The sequence below is a fragment of the Crassostrea angulata genome, chromosome 6, assembly GCF_025612915.1.
Source record: "Crassostrea angulata isolate pt1a10 chromosome 6, ASM2561291v2, whole genome shotgun sequence".
Taxonomy (NCBI): Eukaryota; Metazoa; Mollusca; class Bivalvia; order Ostreida; family Ostreidae; genus Magallana; species Magallana angulata.
The window spans coordinates 42,841,194-42,859,654 of record NC_069116.1 but is presented as its reverse complement, the minus strand read 5'-3'; the positions used below and the strand labels follow the sequence as shown (position 1 = coordinate 42,859,654).

General features: G+C 33.7%; 1 protein-coding gene across 1 annotated transcript; it reads left to right on the top strand.

Annotated features, from left to right (window-relative positions):
- Positions 1-3,572: 3,572 nt before the first annotated feature.
- On the top strand, positions 3,573-18,431 carry LOC128190179 (soluble scavenger receptor cysteine-rich domain-containing protein SSC5D-like). The gene is made up of 7 exons (XM_052862115.1): positions 3,573-3,694; positions 7,394-7,595; positions 8,001-8,215; positions 11,758-11,902; positions 16,134-16,306; positions 16,786-17,106; positions 17,542-18,431. Exons 1-7 carry the CDS (start codon positions 3,637-3,639, stop codon positions 17,913-17,915), a joined length of 1,488 nt encoding a protein of 495 aa, XP_052718075.1. The 5' UTR covers positions 3,573-3,636; the 3' UTR covers positions 17,916-18,431.
- Positions 18,432-18,461: the final 30 nt, after the last annotated feature.

Genomic DNA, 18,461 nt, shown 5'->3' with positions numbered 1-18,461 from the left:
TTTTAGGACTATGAAGGTCGCGTTAATTGTAGAAACAAAATTATCAACTAATGCAAATCAACAATTTTGTTACTGTATCTTTTTGAATTTTTATATATTTTTTATCCATTTATTTTTGACAAAGTCGCTACATCTATCCAATAAAGTGTGAACCCCAAAGACAGCATTTTATTGCATGAATAATTATTCAATGTTTGAAATATGAAAGTTGTTTTATTTTTAAAGGTACGACAACCTGCCCCCCCCCCCCCACTTTTTCTCGCAGGAAGTAATTTTTTTTTAATTTACATAACATATAAAAAATTGAATGATCATGGAGTGCCCCCCCCCCTTACTTTTTTGGTGGGAGTATGTAAAGAATTGGTATGAAAATAAGGAAATTATGAGGGAAATTGAAGTTATAGATATTCCACGCCAGCCTCCCCCCTCCCTTGCCCCCCCCCCCCCCCCCGGAATAGGATTTTGAAGATTTGTTCAAAATTTCCTTCCTTTTTGTTTGTTTTTTTGTTTTTTCTTGTCAAAATTTTTGGAATGAGTCTGGCCCCCCCCCCCCCCCTCCCCTTCAAAAACGATGCTACGTGCCTGTATCAAGCCTTGATAAACATTCTATACTGCCATTATTTGTGTTTAATTTTGAATGTGTACGTATGCATAAATAAAAGAATGACAGATATCATACATGCATGTGTAGCATGCCCAAAATCATTTACAGTGTATTATCATTATTAAAATCAAATAGAACAATTTTCCATGAATCTATTTGCATCTCTGTTAATTGCGTAAAGTAACATTTAAAAAATTGTTGTCATAAAAATAGAAATGGAAGGAAACAAAAAAAAATCCAATTGGGAAATCAACTTTAAGTTTACAAAAATACAACTACAAAGAGAGAGTTTAACGGTTGATCATTGCAACACCATTTGAACAATATGTTTTTATTTTTCCTCACGGCAAGAAGTGATGGATTCCATGTTCCTTTGTTTTAACCATTATTATGTGATTAAAAAAATCATTACTGGCGAGGCGTGCCATAACAAGATTCATTCTCTTTTGAAGTTTATGATTATTGTTCTCAACTATCAAACTATTACATACCTTTATGGAGGAGGGTTTCAAACCGTCTATGAAGGGGACATTCTAAAGGATATATGGCTTCCGTTTACTTTTTTTTTTACTTTTGAAGTTTTGCTGACGGCCTTTTGTTTGATTAATTGGTAAAATGATGAAAAAATGTAGATTAAAATCAGAACTTGTCATTTTTCAACCACATATAAACATGCGTCTCTAATCAAGAAAGTACACCTCTATTTTATAATGCCATTTGGCTCCTGCAAAATAAGATTACCTTCAATTAAAGCCCATGTCTTTTATTAAGGCTTTTAAAATGTCTTTTATCAAATTTCACGTAAATTGTTGCCCACACATGAAAATGAATCCCCAGTATTCTACCTCAAAATCCTATGACGTCATGCATTCTACAGTCCCCAAGGTCTGCAGTCTGAGCCAGTAGTCTTAGTTTTGCACTACTACTACTACTAGTTCTAATCTTATTAAAAAATGCATTTTGGACACGCTGTCCATTGCTCAAACAAATTTTCAAACGTTTTATGAAACCTCGTGATATTTCTATAAAATGCGTCACCTGATTGGTCTAGAAAGTCACGTGGCAGGGCGATCTCCAGGAAAAAAAGATATATTCTATCTCTTCTGAAATCCAATGATATGAAAAGCCGATGTTAGCATACGATGTAGACAAATATTAACTTTAATTAACTCAGTAAGAAAAATTCTCGGATTTTCAAATAAAAAAATGAATCTTTCCTGTATATTGGAAGACTGCGTGCACATGTTACATGTACTAGTAATTAAATTAAAAAGATTTCAAGAAGTTGACTATTTTACATATTTTATTTAGATTTTGTGATTCCCTACATGATAATGAAAGCTTAAAGCAATTAAAAAATCAGTGCTGGCTGCTGCATTTTAATACAGCATAGACCTAGGGGTTAGTCGGACACTTACATATCATTATAGTCCTTTGATTTTTCTTTTTAAAAAAAGGGGGGTGCTAAATGTATCCTGAATATTCATGCAATAAACTTTTTATTATAAATGTACTGAAGCTCATGAACATATAGTTATGCAGAATACGTCGTTCTAATGGTTTTTCGACTTTTAGAAAGCAGAACCGTTGTGAATGTTTGATCTTCTGTTACAACCTCTATTCTTTCATGAATTCGCATCAAAGATACTAACTGGTGCACTTTTAATTTGATATTTTATATAGATGTTTACCGTAATTGGCGCGTGCAATCAAACACAGCTATGCTAATTAGTCATCCCTAACATTTCATTTATCATTCAGTTGGATGGATAACATAGGCTCATTTTGTCATCATGACTTTCATAACGTTTTACATATATAATAACATCAACTAAGACGAACACCTTTCCAAAAACGATATTAAAAAAATGTCAGTCTTTGACTGATTTTGATTAAATTACAAAAAGCGTCATATCTGACATCATATACTGCCAGTGGGAGGAAAAAATCAAATAAATGGGTTTAAATTCTTATATTTGCATTTCCATTGTTATTTCCCACTATAAGTCCATACGGAGGAACTGCAATTATATTTCTATAATCGCAATTGCTCTGTCTGTATACTATGACGTCATAAAGGTGTGACGTCATATACTTTTCCATGGCGTTAAAGATTAAAACCACTATACGATACATCATATGTTTTTCTCCAACTCCATAAAATTGATGTAGCCTATTTGATATTAAAACATGTCTTATAATAACATTTTAAAGGAATTACTGTTATAACATATCATTGATTCTGTTAACAAATCTATGTGAATTAAAATGATACATTACAGTCTGCATGATTATTTTTGATGCAATAACTAAACGTCAAGGTCTTTGCTAATACAAGGTATTTGAGAGTGGTAAAATGCAAATATAAGTAATAAACAACGAATATTTAGTGAATATGGCGTTATGAATAGCAACTGCTCTGCTGGCATATTTTCCATGATGCGCTAGCGCGCATCATGGAATATGCCAACAGAGCAATTGCTATTCATAACGCCATGTTCACTAAATAACGTTGTTTATTTCTTAAATATTATATTATTTAACTTCTAAAAAAAATAAAAAATATGATTTTTCATGGGGGAGTACATTTTCATATTCCCCTTACCATCATTCAATAAATGTATATTCCATTTTAATTTCACAGATAGTGTCCCAATATTATGAGAACAAGAATTGAAACCTGTTTGGATAAATAGCAAGGATAGGAAGTTACTGATTTTTTTTTTATGTCAAGTACATGCATGCCTAATATTATGACATGCTTTATGAAATAAGATCAATTCTTAAGACATGTGGGTACTTTCCATGCGCATTGTTGGACAGCTTATAAAAAAATATTAAACGCTTTGCTTTTGCGGAATTTCTAATGTGTTTGTATGAGCTAAAGCATTATTGAACAGGTTATGATTGTGAATTTTAAACGAATCTGTGCGTCATTTTTTTTTAAATTATGGATTCTCTGTTGTACACGCTGATAGGAATTAGTTTTGCAGTGATGGTGAGGTATCGCTGCGTTCGGAGTAGACAAAGTGATGTCACGGATTCGTCTCCTGATTATGGTGATATTATCATCATCTACCACAAATTCAGGTAAAAAAAAATATCCTTTTATTTACCATACCGATTCTCTCTCTCTCTCTCTCTCTCTCTCTCTCTCTCTCTCTCTCTCTCTCTCTCTCTCTCTCTCTCTCTCTCTCTCTCTCTTTAAATTTTAAAAAGCACATTTCATTTTAGTATAAACATCATTGAATTTCCGTCTCCCATTTTCCGTCCAGTGACAACGTTCAGATATCTATAATGACAAAATTAATTATCAAATTATGCAAAAAAAAATTATGAATGTCAGATTTATTGTTATTACCAAGTGTAAAATGTAAAGACAGGTTTTTCCCCCTAAATTACTATCACATAAAAATGTCTGACAATAAAATCAACTCCCGTCAGTATACGTATTTTAGTACTTTGATTTTATGCGAAGTCGCCACCTTTATACCCCGTATGAATAACCAAGAAAACATTTTATTGTTTAAATATGGATTGATTTTGATAAAAAGATTAGATCTATTATTTATTTTGATATCAACGATATGTTATTTCGCATGGCAAGTAGTTATTAATCTCTAGTTGAATAATTACACCTAATTTTTTTTTCAAATATGAATTCTTGGGCTTTTCCGAGAAGAATTCTGAGCTATAGACGGAAAACCCCATCTGAATCACGTTGTGTTATATTCAAAGATAGAATTCACGCCATCAAACTCTACGATGGATTATGTATCAGTAATTGAAATATTTCTAGAAAAGTATATTAAAACAATTGTTAACAAACAAAAGATAATAAAGTCTAGTATACCCCAGTGCTGGTTCTATCTTTATATTAGCTGCAGGACTGTAGCTCCCGGTCTGAAAAAATTCGGATGGACGGTCGTCCATCCGAATTTTTTCAGACCGGGAGCTATAGTCCTGCAGCTATCTTTATATTAGATATTCTGTCCTTGATTCCATACGCTACAACTCTGGCGTAAGAATACATGTACATATGACTACAAAAATATCTAAATTGTCCATACCATTCAGAATCTAACTATATTTAAGGTATTCATAAATAAATTTCCTTTGAAATCAATGCTTCTGAAAACACTACATCAAATTTATCGATTATTTTCAAGTGCGGTGATGATTTGTGCTTAGGTCGAGACACTCTTTTACTTGAGTTCCGGTTTGCCAGAGGAGTTGATTAAAATCATCTCCAAAAAACATAACTCGCCTTAGCGGATTATGTAATTTTTTCTACAAGGATCGCTACCTTCATAACCCTATGAATCACCAAAGAAAGCATTTTATTGTTTATATTTATATCTTTCTTTTAACAAATTGATAAACTGATTGTAAAAAGTAGGTAAAATTCACTAAATTGCTGTTAATGTACATCAGTACGTTAGTTAGAAGAAATAGCCAAATCGTCTCCTATACGAATTTGAGTCTGACATCATCATGGTTATTTCGTGCAGTCCGTGATTTTTCTTAGGTCTCTGTAAATCGACCAATCGACAAACAGGGCGTGTAGACTTCATTCTGGTTGCTTTTATAGAGCTATAAACTATAAGTTTCCGTAATATGTAAATATTGCACCATAAACCTAATAACCAAAGTATAAAATTTCTTTTTTTAAGAATTACTGTGGGTTTAAATGAATATCTTACATTTATCTTTCCTTTTTTAAGCTTTTATTTATAACTAATATCTACATTATTCATGAATGTATCTTTCTATCAGTAAAACGTAATATTCAAATACTTCAAAATCCAAGATAGCAATCTCACAAAAGGATTCTTTCCTTGTAAGATAATATTGTCTGGCGATTATCAAAATTAAATAAATCACAACTGTAGAAACGCGAATCATTATTTGTTAGAGGGTACCTAATTGTTACATAAAAAAAATAAAAAAATAATTTAATATCATTCCGTTATATGCTAACATGTAGTACCCTTTTGAGGGGGAAAATATTTTGAAAATATCAAATAAGGATTCAGATAATTCAGAGTACCAAACTTTTTTAAAAAAATCGCATCAAGTGTGGACCCTGAGTCTTCAACATAACATTCTAACATGTCTTTTTTTTATTCAAGTGTTAGAAAAGAGGCTTTGGCTCTAGACAACCCCGTCTTTAAATTTCCGATATTAAGCGAGACAAACAACTGTAACTACATGTAGCAGTATTCTGCTTTTTTCTAAGGAAATTATCACTCATTAGTTTTAATTAATTTCCTTCAAAAACCCCCGTTATTTTTCTAATTCATAGTTTTGTTCATCTTTTTTATCTTTCTATTGGACCGATGCACCTTAATGTTTGACTTCGATCAAACTGTTTTGCTCTATCATCTAAGTACCATTTATTTATGAAAATAAATCAATAGTATGTAAAAGAAAGATAAACTGACTGTAAACTAAGTCAATTTTTCGTTAAATCAACATTTTCGCCTAAAAGCCCGCGCGCTTTTTGGGTCCAAACGCAATTATCGCCTGCGAGGAACGTAAATTTTTAAAAATGTCAGGCCCAAGTCCCTTTGGTGTATATCTATTGTTTCAAGATGTTTTTATACATTTTAGAGTGGTAAGCTCTAAACATCCTACTGTTTTTAAACACATTCGCTCGCCAAGTGCGCTCCAAGAAGTAAATGTTTCGACTGTAAGTCCAGTAACGTACCTAATTAAAGCACTGTAAGCACGTGCTTACAAAATATTTTATGAATCTCAATTTTTTAATATATTAACTTTTCATTGTATAGCGTGAATTCAGATGGCAACTTATAAAGGCAAGCATGCCATATATGGTTTGATAGATACATGTAAATTATTGTAAAACAGAATAGCAAAAAAACACTTGTCCGCTTCTATTCCGTTGAAAGCAAAAATGATAGCAATTAACGGAATGGGGTCCTCCATATTACTTTGAGCCAGATACATTGTTGTTATTATAGTATGCGAAATACTTTATTGCAGGAACAAGTTCAGATAGTAGTACTATTGAATGGGTCAAATCGAAGGTTCAGATGATAGGGATTTAGCCCCATATACAACTAATTAACAAATCTGCATTTCATTAAGTCGACTCGGCGCATCAATTCCTATCAATGTAAAAAGAAGCAACACTGCTTTTTCAAAGTGCAATTTTGGTAAAGGGGAAAGTAAATTGCCAAATGTGCATCATGTGGTTACCGTTTTCAATTTTTATTCCCTTTCTTAACAAATACCAGGCATAACATTGCTTGAGAAACACTGCAACTAGGCATCAAAATCCTTTAATCCCATTTCACTGTATTGTCAGTTGATTCTTTAGTATCTGTTGGTGCGCGCGTAAGTTTTTGTTTATATACATGTTTATATATTTCTTTAGGTTTTCTTTCTCTTCCAATTTTTGTTCTAAATATTTTTAAATATTTCATAAAGAGAAGAAAAAATAAAGAAGAGAAAATCAAAACTAAAATTAAACGCTGACTGATCCTATATCCGATATAGCTTTTCGTGTACAGTAACAATATCGTGGTTGATATATCAATACTAATACATTGTACTATATTAAAGTTTGATCATGATGATGATTATCATCATTATCGTCATCATGACATGATCATCATGACATTATTAATAACTATATTCATGTCACCTTTATAAGTGAGGCAAATTGATATAAAATGAAGGAGGTTTTTTTTCACTACCATCTCCGTTATTTGTCTACCGTAGGTTCTGTAATATTGAAATTCTTTATTTTATATCTTTTTACAGTAATGATCAACATCGATGTGACCTGTCCCCCAAACTGGACCCAGCATCCGTCCTATAAGAACATTTGTTACCGTGTTGGTACCACCGCGGGAATCTTCACGTCAGCCACCGCGGGGTGTGAAGCTTTCCTGAATGGATCCACGGTGGCCAATGTGTATAACCTGGAAATTCACAACTTTCTCGCCGGTGGACTTTTGTCAGTGTAAGACTATTCGAGTTATCTTGACATAATTTCAAAACACTGGACTAAAGAATTTAGAAAATCTTATTTATATTTCTTTCAAATTGTTGTGTCTTTCCTGAGTAACCCTTGAACTTTCGGTCAACATAAATCCATGTAAAGAATTGTTTTTTACTCAAAATATTTCGACGGAACAGCTGACAAATATTACGATAATTGATATGCGTAATTTCTTAAACATATAACCGCACTCTCTTTGTGTTTTTAATCACATTTTTGCGTTTTAGTTTTAAATCTGAGCATTCGTTTTATTGAAAAAAATAATAACCCCACAAAGAACAGAAATCGCGACTCTAGCAGCTTCTTTGAATATGGTGCCTAAATTCAGTGACTTTAAAGTATCTACTACATGTATATTTTTTCCAGAGGTCATGAATATTACACCGGTCTTACTGATGTAAATGGAGAGTACATATTCACACAGCTAAATAATGAACCTCTGGGACCGTGGGACAGATGGGGCTCAGTCACAGGTGGCACGTGTACCGTGTACGCCAATGAGGGAGGGGAGTGGATGTGGCACACCAACACCTGTGACCAGCCATGTCATTACATCTGTGAATACATTGTACCTACGCCAGGTGAAGATAGATTTTCAATTTTGCATTTTCTTTCCAATGGTTCAATGTTAGGTATGGTTACACTACACAAACTTGCATTCAGAATCCCATTCGATAACGTTCGATGCATGACACATTGTATGGGATAAAATTCTACGTATTTCCTTTCGCAGTGTTTACCATTCCTTGTATAGGTGCCTTATAATCATAGTATTTCGACAAAGCTCAAACAATAATGTTTGATTACATATAAAAACTGTACTCTGAAAATATGTTTTGGAAATCAGTCAACATTTGTGTACACCCATGAGGGAGGGGAGTGGGTGTGGCACATCAACAATTGTGACTAGCCTTGTCATTATATACAATGTACCTACGCCAGGTGAAGATAAGTTTGTATTTTTCTTCCAACCGTTCAATGTGGTATGGTTGCACTAAACAAACTTGCATTCAGAATCCCATTCGATAAAGTTCGATGACACATTGTATGGTTTCAAATACATATGATTAAATTTTACGTATTTCCTGTCACAGTGTTTACCGTTCCTTGTATAGGTGCACTATAACAATAGTATTTGGGCATAGCTCAGACAATAATGTTTGATTACATAGAAAAAAGAAACTCTAAAAATATGTATTGGAAAACAGTCAACATCTGCAATTTAAACACCATCAGTTGTTGGGGAGGGGAAATGTTAGATTTATTTTATATATTTTGTTTAATATATACCAGAAAAAATCAATCTCAGTTTACTTTCAAGTTTGACCTTGATAAAATGTGTTGCATATTACCAATTTTACTCTAACTTTAATCTTGGAATTTCCATCTCTAAATTTTTTTTTTACTTTAATCAAAGTATTTTCAACTTTAATTTTGGAATTTCCACTTTTAATTTTGAAAATTCCAACTTTAACTTCTGTTGTTATTACGATAAGTTTTTTTTTTCAATTTCAGACAAATATCTTTTAATAAGTTATCTTTATCAACGCCATGTAGATAAAGGCATAATCAAAATATACAGATTCCATTGCTTTATTTTGGTCTTTATTGTCTCTTACTGTGCATCTTTCTATTTATTTAACGACATTCTCTTGTTTAACATATCAAGATAACATCTATTTCATTCAAAATAATTTCGATATTTGATATATCTGATACCGAATACATTTTAATGATTCAATCTTATATATTTATATAAAAACTTCTAGTTCAGACATAAACAACTGCACTTGTATGTTTGTGCCCAGTTTGCATGTGATATGATATATACCGTTATGTTTACAAAAATTAAGTTCAAACAAAACAATTCCAAGATTAAAGTTGGAAATTCAATCAAATTTAAACTATAAAGTTGTAAAAACTAACTTCAAAGTTGGAAATTCCAACTTTGAAGTTGGCTATGTAGATATGTTGATATGTAGAGGAAAATATTTTTGTTTACTTATTCGGACAGCAAGTGCTTAATTTAGAGTCTTCTTAACTTCTCCTTAAAAAGTAAGAATGCTATAAGTTAAAACAAACCTTACAAATCGAATCGCAAAAACTCAAAAAGGATTGTTTTGCATATCTGTTGCTTATTCTTATAATACATTGTTCGGTATTTTACCTAGTTATGGTGCGAGTTTCTTTAAAATGTTCTTTATCATTTTAATGTTGTTACTCGAAACGTTCTTCAGGTTTGTTATATGACAAACATAAAAATAGTATAGCTAGCGAAAATACCATTCTTCAAATCTGGAAAGGCGCTCAGAGATAATAGATAGGAGCGTATTTTGAATCACAAGTTAACAATTAAAGCAGCAGAACAATCATGATTATAGAAACGAGCAGTTGAATTGTATCTCAAAGAACATGAAATCATGTTCAAAACCTTAAAATGTTGTCAATGTAAAAGCGTGTATTAGCCATACAAATAGAATGAATTACTGGTAATATTGTCGTCAAACCCATTACAAAGTCTGTTAGTGGTCTTTTTATCCGAATAGATTTTTTAAGCAAAGAGGTCGTTACACTGAGAGCAAAGCAAGGAACGTATATTTAATGAAACATTAATTGATTGGGCTAACAGAGAAGCATTTCTTGGTGACGATTATTTTCCATTCCGAAACTGCCAGTTGCGTCTGTCCTACGGCTTCCGGAAACGAAGGATGCCTGGTAACGATTGGTTTGTTTGATTTATATTCATAACGAACTAAGGATTAAGGGTTAATATCACCGGATTGAAACATCAATCGATGCACGGGTATAATTCTTATTTCCTCCGTGAAAGAATGTTTATAGGGGCATCATCTTTAGGTCTAAAAATTAGATAAGTTTTTTCTTTCGGCTGTTTTTTTTTTCAAGCATCAGCCGTAATGTTACTGTAAGGGTCCTCGACACCCCGTGCGTTTTACTTTTAATCAAAAGTACGTCACAAGATGACGATTTCAACCCATCGTGAAACTGCACTCATCATCATTTTTTGGATGCCAATCTCTGTAGCGTAATGGGTGTTATATTCGGATTACTGAATCGCGGACCCTGAGTTTAAATACAGCAAGAAAATTTTAAGATCGAGTAGCGATAACTTTTTTTAAAAGAGTATTAATTGTAAAAATGATCTGAACATCTGTAAATCTAATTTGAAAAAAAAATGAATTTAAAATGCTTGATACATCGACAGTTTGTCTACATTCTGTCGAATATGTGACCATTAGACAACATTGTTGGTATAAAGTACCCGACCCAATGCATTTCTATCGATTTCTATAGAAAATACTTTCATTATATTTTACTGTGGCAAAAAGAATCGTTCTGATGAACCAGATTGATTTCAGTAGTAAATCTAAACAAACTGCTGAACTATATTTACCATTATCAGTTTTAGATGCTTTAAAAAAAATTTGGGTCAAGGTGAGACCAAGATTAAACGTGTGCCGATAACCACTTTCATTTATAATGGCTGTGGCATATTCTGATGTTTATTATATTGATATAGTTGGGGGTCAATATTTGACCTCCCCAGGTTCATATATCAACGTTAAAGGATAATTATCTTTGTATGACATTCATTGCGTTTTATTATTTATCATTCGGTTTTACATAGCTTGTGAAACATGCCATGTTAAAGATTTGATTAAGTAAGTAATGCTGGGAACTATGTTTCACGCCCTGCCCTGTAAATAACCGTATTCAAACTTATTTTTCGTTTACAATACATCTGTAGTTTCACGCATGTTGTAAACGCCCCCCCCCCCCCTCCCAAAGAATCATTCTTATTTTTTTTTTATGCATAGGGTTGATCATTACAGTTGGCACGTGATTAAATTTACCATAAAAGCCTTCGACTTTGTTAGATTTGTCCACGTGCCCGACTGTAATGATTACCGCATAAAAGTCAAAATAAAAGTTTTCCCTTACCAGCACGTACAATTTGGTCAGAGTTCTAATTGATGTAGTAGATAGTATATACTATATGATCACTTCTGTCCCGAATTTTTACATATGAAGCATTTTTAATTAGATGTTGTGACTGTATTTTTTTTCCACTTTATTTCACTTTTGTCTTTTTTGTTCACGTCAGGGAAGCTTCCGACGGTTTTGATCCCAATAGACGCTACTCCTATGTCGGGACGAGTGGAGATTTTCTGGAACTACATGTGGGGACCCCTGAGGGACTCGGAGTTCCCGAACACTGTGGCCATCATCTGTAACGACCTAGGACATTCGTGAGTGTTCCATTATTAATGAAATTAAATCATTTTACAGGAAGAACATTGATAATACATATAGCCGCCACTGAAAGTAACGACGTGTTTGTATACACTGGACAAAATTGCTAACGCACCATTTGAAATAAAATAATATTTACATCCTATAATTTTTTAAAGATATATTTAATGTTTAAATAAGTCACCTAAATTATAAGTAAGACATTTAAATGTCCAAACGGATAAATGGATGCAATGTTAACCGAAGCGTGACTCTTCTTAAAAAATGCTCAAATCGTGCTCACACTTCTTTTGGAAAGATAAATCTTTACTTTCTTTTTTGTGATCTTATTACTGATGCATGCATTACTAAAACCTCACAAAAAACCCGACGGGGTATGGCGCGTTTGATCGCAGAAGAGCGTGGCAGGACAGTTGGTATGGTCTCTGCAGAATGCTCCTTTAGTGAGGTTAGAAAAAATGTTAATAATTGTACGATTACCGGTGATATTTGCTTAAACATGACACAGCATGCTTATCAAATAAAAAAAAAATGCCGTTTAAGGTAGCCAAAGTGTTTAAAAGGCACCACACGTCAATTGCAAGGTTGTACCGGAAATTTGCGCAAAACGGAAGTGTGAGGGACCGAGCAAGAATTCCAAAGCGTCGCGTAAATACTAGGCGAAAAGACAGACAGATCCCATTTATACGAGCAAATGGAGCCCACACCTGATATTGATATGTGAATCACATAATGGGGGGGGGGGGGGTACCAATGTTTCATAAACAGTACTCAAAGCAACTGGTCAATAAGATTACAACAAATGATGTTTCATTTTCATCATCTTAATCAGCGTATTATAAATTGCGTCCCTATGCTATAAAATGTTTTGCTAGTATATGGATGACATATCTTTATGATATATCGGAATCCCTGTGGTTTAATCACGAGAGCATATTTACTTATGTTTTAGTCCATTTTCAGAGTCATTTGCGCTTTTTTCTATGCAACTGCAATGCAGTAAAACCATCACAGTCGGCATCGGCAGTATATACATGTATAATTAAACTATCTAGTACAATGAGATTATGCATCATATCAAATAATAATTGAGCTTTGAATTAAATTACGACTTTAGATAGAACCACGTGTAGTTTTCCTAGTATCGGTTCAATGCGACAGAAGTATTATTTGGCTAGATAAATTGATACATGTAGATATACGGGCAAAACAAAGGCAAATGGCAACTACTTATCATCAATTACTATTATAAAGTGTTTTCATGAAAATTCAATTTCATAAAGTAACGCAAAATGAAAACTGTTCCAGTCCAGTTTCAATTTGACGGGAAAACTGTACGATAAAAATAACAATCATATTATTTGTTTAAATAACATATGTCCACAATTATTTTTCCTCCTTCATTTATAAGTCTATTGACATGTACCTGTAGTGCATTTTTTAAAATTAATTCGCCCAAAAATATTCGGTCAGAAGTGATAGAGGGCGCTTGATTCGATACTGGAAAACGTATTCGAAACTAGGAAAATGGAGGGGGTGTTGAAATTACTATCTCCGTAATTTATCCTTTATATTTTCGTAAGTTTGATACTACAGTTTAGAAGGACAAAGAAACTTGATTTAAACAAAAAATAAAAACATTTGGACTTCCGATAATAATAGTCGCATGTACGACGAAACCGCATACTGGTTCGTTACCGGTAAAATGACTGTATATACAAAATCCTAATAGAAAATAATATACATTATTGAAAAACTTTGCTACTTAATTAAATGTACTCGCTGACCTTAATGGGGGATTTGCAGCATGAAAACGCTGTTCAATATTTCTCCTCAAGGTTGTAACTTTAACGAATCGAAAAAAATTGTCAACCTGTACATGTACGGTGATAAATCGACAATTTTATAAAGCCCTCCATCGTCGGATACCCACGGGTGATCGCGTCTTTTACTTGCCATAAAACCAAATTTAATCCGTAGCCAGATACAAAGTTCGTCTTTTATAACACTGACATTGTAATTATCATAGTTTTGCAAACAAAAACCAAAAAACAATTTTACGACAATTATCCAAGATACGAGTGTGGTGAGTCCTTATGCATGCAATATAATTATATACATGTATGTATTATTGTTCATTGGATTCTTCTCAGAACTTTAATTTATGCAGTTAAGGAAATAAAGAAATCGTGAATGTCTGATTGTTTGATTTAATCGTGTTCGGTCAATGTATACACGCTTGAATTGATGTATACCAAAATTAGAACCATTTTAACAAGACCTTGGACTTTCGGTAGGTCCGACTAACTATTTCTTGCGTCAAAACAAGTTGAAGATGACGCTGGTTTCAAGCGAAATATACACCGATTACGTAGTCTTGACTCAAAGGCCAGACAAATCTTGTTGATTTCAAAAATCCATGGCTAAGTGCCGAGCAGTGAAATAAATAGGCCTACGTCACATTGCTGTTTGCCACAACTACTCAGTCAAAGCTCTTGTCATCGTCGGATACTCACGGGTGATCGCGTCTTTTACTTATAACCGGGTGATAAGTAAAAGACGCGATCACCCGTGGGTATACATGCTACTTGAAGAAACACAGATGAAACGTTTCCTCAGTGTTTCTGCAATGTATACGTAAGCGTTGCACAGGGGTGATATTGAATTCAAAGTAGTCAAAAGCATTGACTAAAACGATTATAACTTTACTGATTTTGGACGTCGAGGAAGTCAGGTAAACTTAATCGTTGAAATATTATTTATGTCGGGCTTTCTTGTACGTGCCAATTTACTTGCTGATTCGAAATAATCGTACCAAGAAGCGACCCGCAATGCACAATCGCAACTTCTCGGACCTTTCCGGACCGGCACGCGTTTTTCCGAGCCTGCCGGAAAGGCCCTAGAAGTTGCGATTGCCGCAATACACTCAGGTGGCGGTGTCATAAGAAATCTTGTCCAAGTCGCTACAGAAATATTTTGTGACATAGATTTGTTTTCTTATATAATCTGTTTTTACTTGATACAATAAATCCATTTATAATATAAACATACGATTTACATATTTTGCAACCAAGTTATGAAAAGTACCCCCCAAATGACTGTACATTCCTGTTGCACGTAAAACACAACCATAAACGGTCTTGCTTTATACCTCCCAATGCCCATAGCATCACCTCGATGGCCATTTATCTTTGGATATGCCTGATCAGAATATATATCTAGCGTCAATATGAGTTTAGTGAATACATTATTGAATGTATTTTAACTTGTGGTAAAATAAATATTTTCTTTTGCTTATTAATTCTTATGTTCTGAAATCAATCTGGTGATCTTGCTGGGAAACGCGCTCAAGTACCCGTTGAATCGAATTTTAATTCCAAAAATGCAAGCAAAAGTATTTGGCATTCCAAAGTTATCCCATTCTTCTCCATGATTCCCAGATCAAAATGAATACCCTAGCATGCCGAAGTTCCGGTCTAGACTGTCCGATCCAACTTTTTGTTTACAAGAAAGGTACACTTGCCTTTCACCCGAAATGTAACCTGATCTCCTTTCTGCAATTGTATAAAAATATTGACTGTAAAGAAGCTTTTCTCTCCTTGAAATCTGGCTACAGCATAGATAGAAGCTTTTTTCAATAATTGACAAACAGTTCGGACTGGGTTTTTTTCTCGAAGAAATTCTAAGGTTTATAAAATAGATAGACTTCTATTTGATATATTTTATTCTCTTTCCCCAAATCATTTTTTTCAACTGCATTCTACCATCTTAATGTCCATTTACAATTATTGACAATGAATAACACATTTTCTGTCATCTTTTCATCCGTGAAATTTTGCGTCAGACGTTAAAAGTGTAAAATTGCGGTAATACAATATTTTATATCTTTTTTATTTGGATAGGGGTCCCTGTTCTTATGCATTTTAACTCAATATATATCTTTCTTCAAGAAATATTTTAAATCAACCTGAAATGATTGTTGACCTTTTATTTCATTAGTCAAAAATGGAGAGAAAAAACCTCCTAGAATTGTTACAAACTTTCTTCATATGATATAGAAATAGGCAATTAAATACATGAATTTTCATTGTGTATACCAAAACTTGAATAAGACCCTATCTATATGAAGCATCATTGAAAGAATTTAGATCCTGAATTTCATACACCTGTGGTAAGCACTTCCGTTTACTAGATTTTTACCTTAATTTATCTCTTCTCTTTTGACAGAGCCAGTGGAGGCGTCGAGTGTCCCGACCCTGCGAGTTGTGGGACGGGCAAGATCTGGTATGAGAGGGTCGATTGTAATGGCGTTTATGCGAACTTGTCGGAATGTCTAGCTGACGGTGCAAAACTCTCTACTCAAACCGATCACTCTAAGAACACCATCGTCACATGTGGAGGTAAATGAAGGGGGGTTGAGGCAGGGGGGGGGGGGGGTTATATTTCTACATCAAGGACATAATGACCATTTTGTACCTTGTCATATTTTTATTTGGATATTATTTACTATATACTTGTTCTCAGCTTTTTAAAAATGTAACTATGGGTTCAAGCGTTGATTGTTAGTGGTTATAGAAGAAAATAGATTTTTTTAAATTGAAACTTTAGAAAATTTTATTAATACAATATGTTGTTCGAGAAACAATAAGTGAAAGAATCTTATATTGATATTTCCATTAAAGCTTAAAATGGGCAAACAATGTATGTTTAACCTTCCATAAACTTAAAAGGAAAACAATTAAGAAGTAATTTTTTATGAGAGGTTTTGCAAAAACAAATTATCAATATCTTTAATTAAATCACACGTAAGTACATGCACACTACATTTATTTTACTCAGCAGCCGAAAATATTCAAAAGAGAATGAAATCAATTTTCAGACCCACTATCAACTTATCAACCCACAACAGATGAATTTACAACGACTGCTAAAGCGACAACCGAAACAACAACAGCTGAATACACAACAGCTGAGGACACAACAACAGCTGAGGACACAACAACACAGAATGTTGTAACAACAGACCCAATCACTCCTCAAAATAACTTCACTGTTATTTATAACGTTACAACAACTGTCAACATCACAGTTACTGAAATCATAACTATTAACATCACTGCCACCGTCACATACACGTCATCGTCAGTCTGCTCCTATTGGTCCTCTTCTCATGTGACGTCATCCTCTATTCCAACAACGAGTATGTTTCTTATGCTTGTTTTTTCTAAACTTAGACTTGTTTTATATGCGTTTACGATACTGTAAATTATTTAAGTTGGAGAAGTTTAGTGTTGAAAAACTGTAGGATTAAAGCGGAAAAGCAAAAAATAAAAGTAGATAATAAAGCCAAAATAACATTGAAAATAACCTCCGGGTTTCTGAGATTTAGATAAAAAAAATTAATGAAGTGATGATTGATAAAAATTGTTGTATTGTAGGTAAACGATATGCCAAATTGTGTTTTAGACATTTGCAATGATATCTGAATAAAATCATAGATGTATTTCGTCCGTTTTCTTTGAGATATCATAAACATTATATGCAAATTATCACACTTGTGTCCTGAAAATCGAGAATGTTGCAAACGCGATGGTGATCTATGTGGTAATCTTAATATGTCATTATTTAACCCTAGATGAAAACCCTACTACTACTTCTACTACTACTACTACACCAAGGCAGGAGGTGCCCATAAACGAGGATCCCCAACCGGTGATAAAAGCCAAGGACAGCGCCAAATACTCAACAAAGACGCGCCAGGACCACAGGCCGTCTGCTCAAGCCATAGGCTCGTTTGGCGTCGTGATAATCGTAGTTATTCTAGGCGCCATTGTAGCAATAGACGTGGGAACCATCGGCAAGGAAGTACAGCGATGGAACAGGAAGAAATCTGCTGCTAGGTCCAAGACCCGGGCCAAAAGTGGCAACATCAGCATACGGTCAATGAGTGCGAGGTCATTTAATAACAACGGCAGTAGCAACAACTCGGCCAGAGAATCTGCGTCCTAGAAATGTGACAAACTGAATCTGGCGATAAAATAGAATTCAAAAAAGGTGCGACATCTTTATAAAATATTGATTTTTTTTCTTTATGAACACTAAAGCCTCGCTTGCGTTATATTTCACAAAACGTATATACATGAAACTACTATTATAGAAAAAAAATCATAAATATTATAATAACAATATTCTCTACTGTCAAGTAATGCATTTTTGTATGCGTTTCTTTGACAATCGCAACTGTTCTTGCAATTTACGTGAAAAGTGATCATAAAGGATAGTTTGTAAACGGTGCCGACGTGTGATTCAGCTTATCAGCAGTTGAAATTTGTTGGTCGCATGTTCTAATCTTTTTTCCCCCTGATGACATCAAGCAACAATAAATATACAGTATTCTTGCGTCAATATGTTTGATTTCCACCACTGGAACTTGGAATGGACACATAGTGATCAGCTTGTCCCATTTAAACCTTTCAGGAATATTATTGGAATTTTTTTTTATCTACTGTACTGTGAATTGTTGCTGACAAGTCCCCTGATTTGAAGTGTGAAAAA

Coding starts and splice junctions, on each gene's coding strand:
- LOC128190179 (XM_052862115.1), top strand. CDS start 3,637: ATGTCACGGATTCGTCTCCTGATTATGGTGATATTATCATCATCTACC. Junction 8,216..11,757: donor ATACATTGTACCTACGCCAG/GTGAAGATAGAT, acceptor TGTTCACGTCAG/GGAAGCTTCCGACGGTTTTG. Junction 11,903..16,133: donor TGTAACGACCTAGGACATTC/GTGAGTGTTCCA, acceptor CTCTTTTGACAG/AGCCAGTGGAGGCGTCGAGT.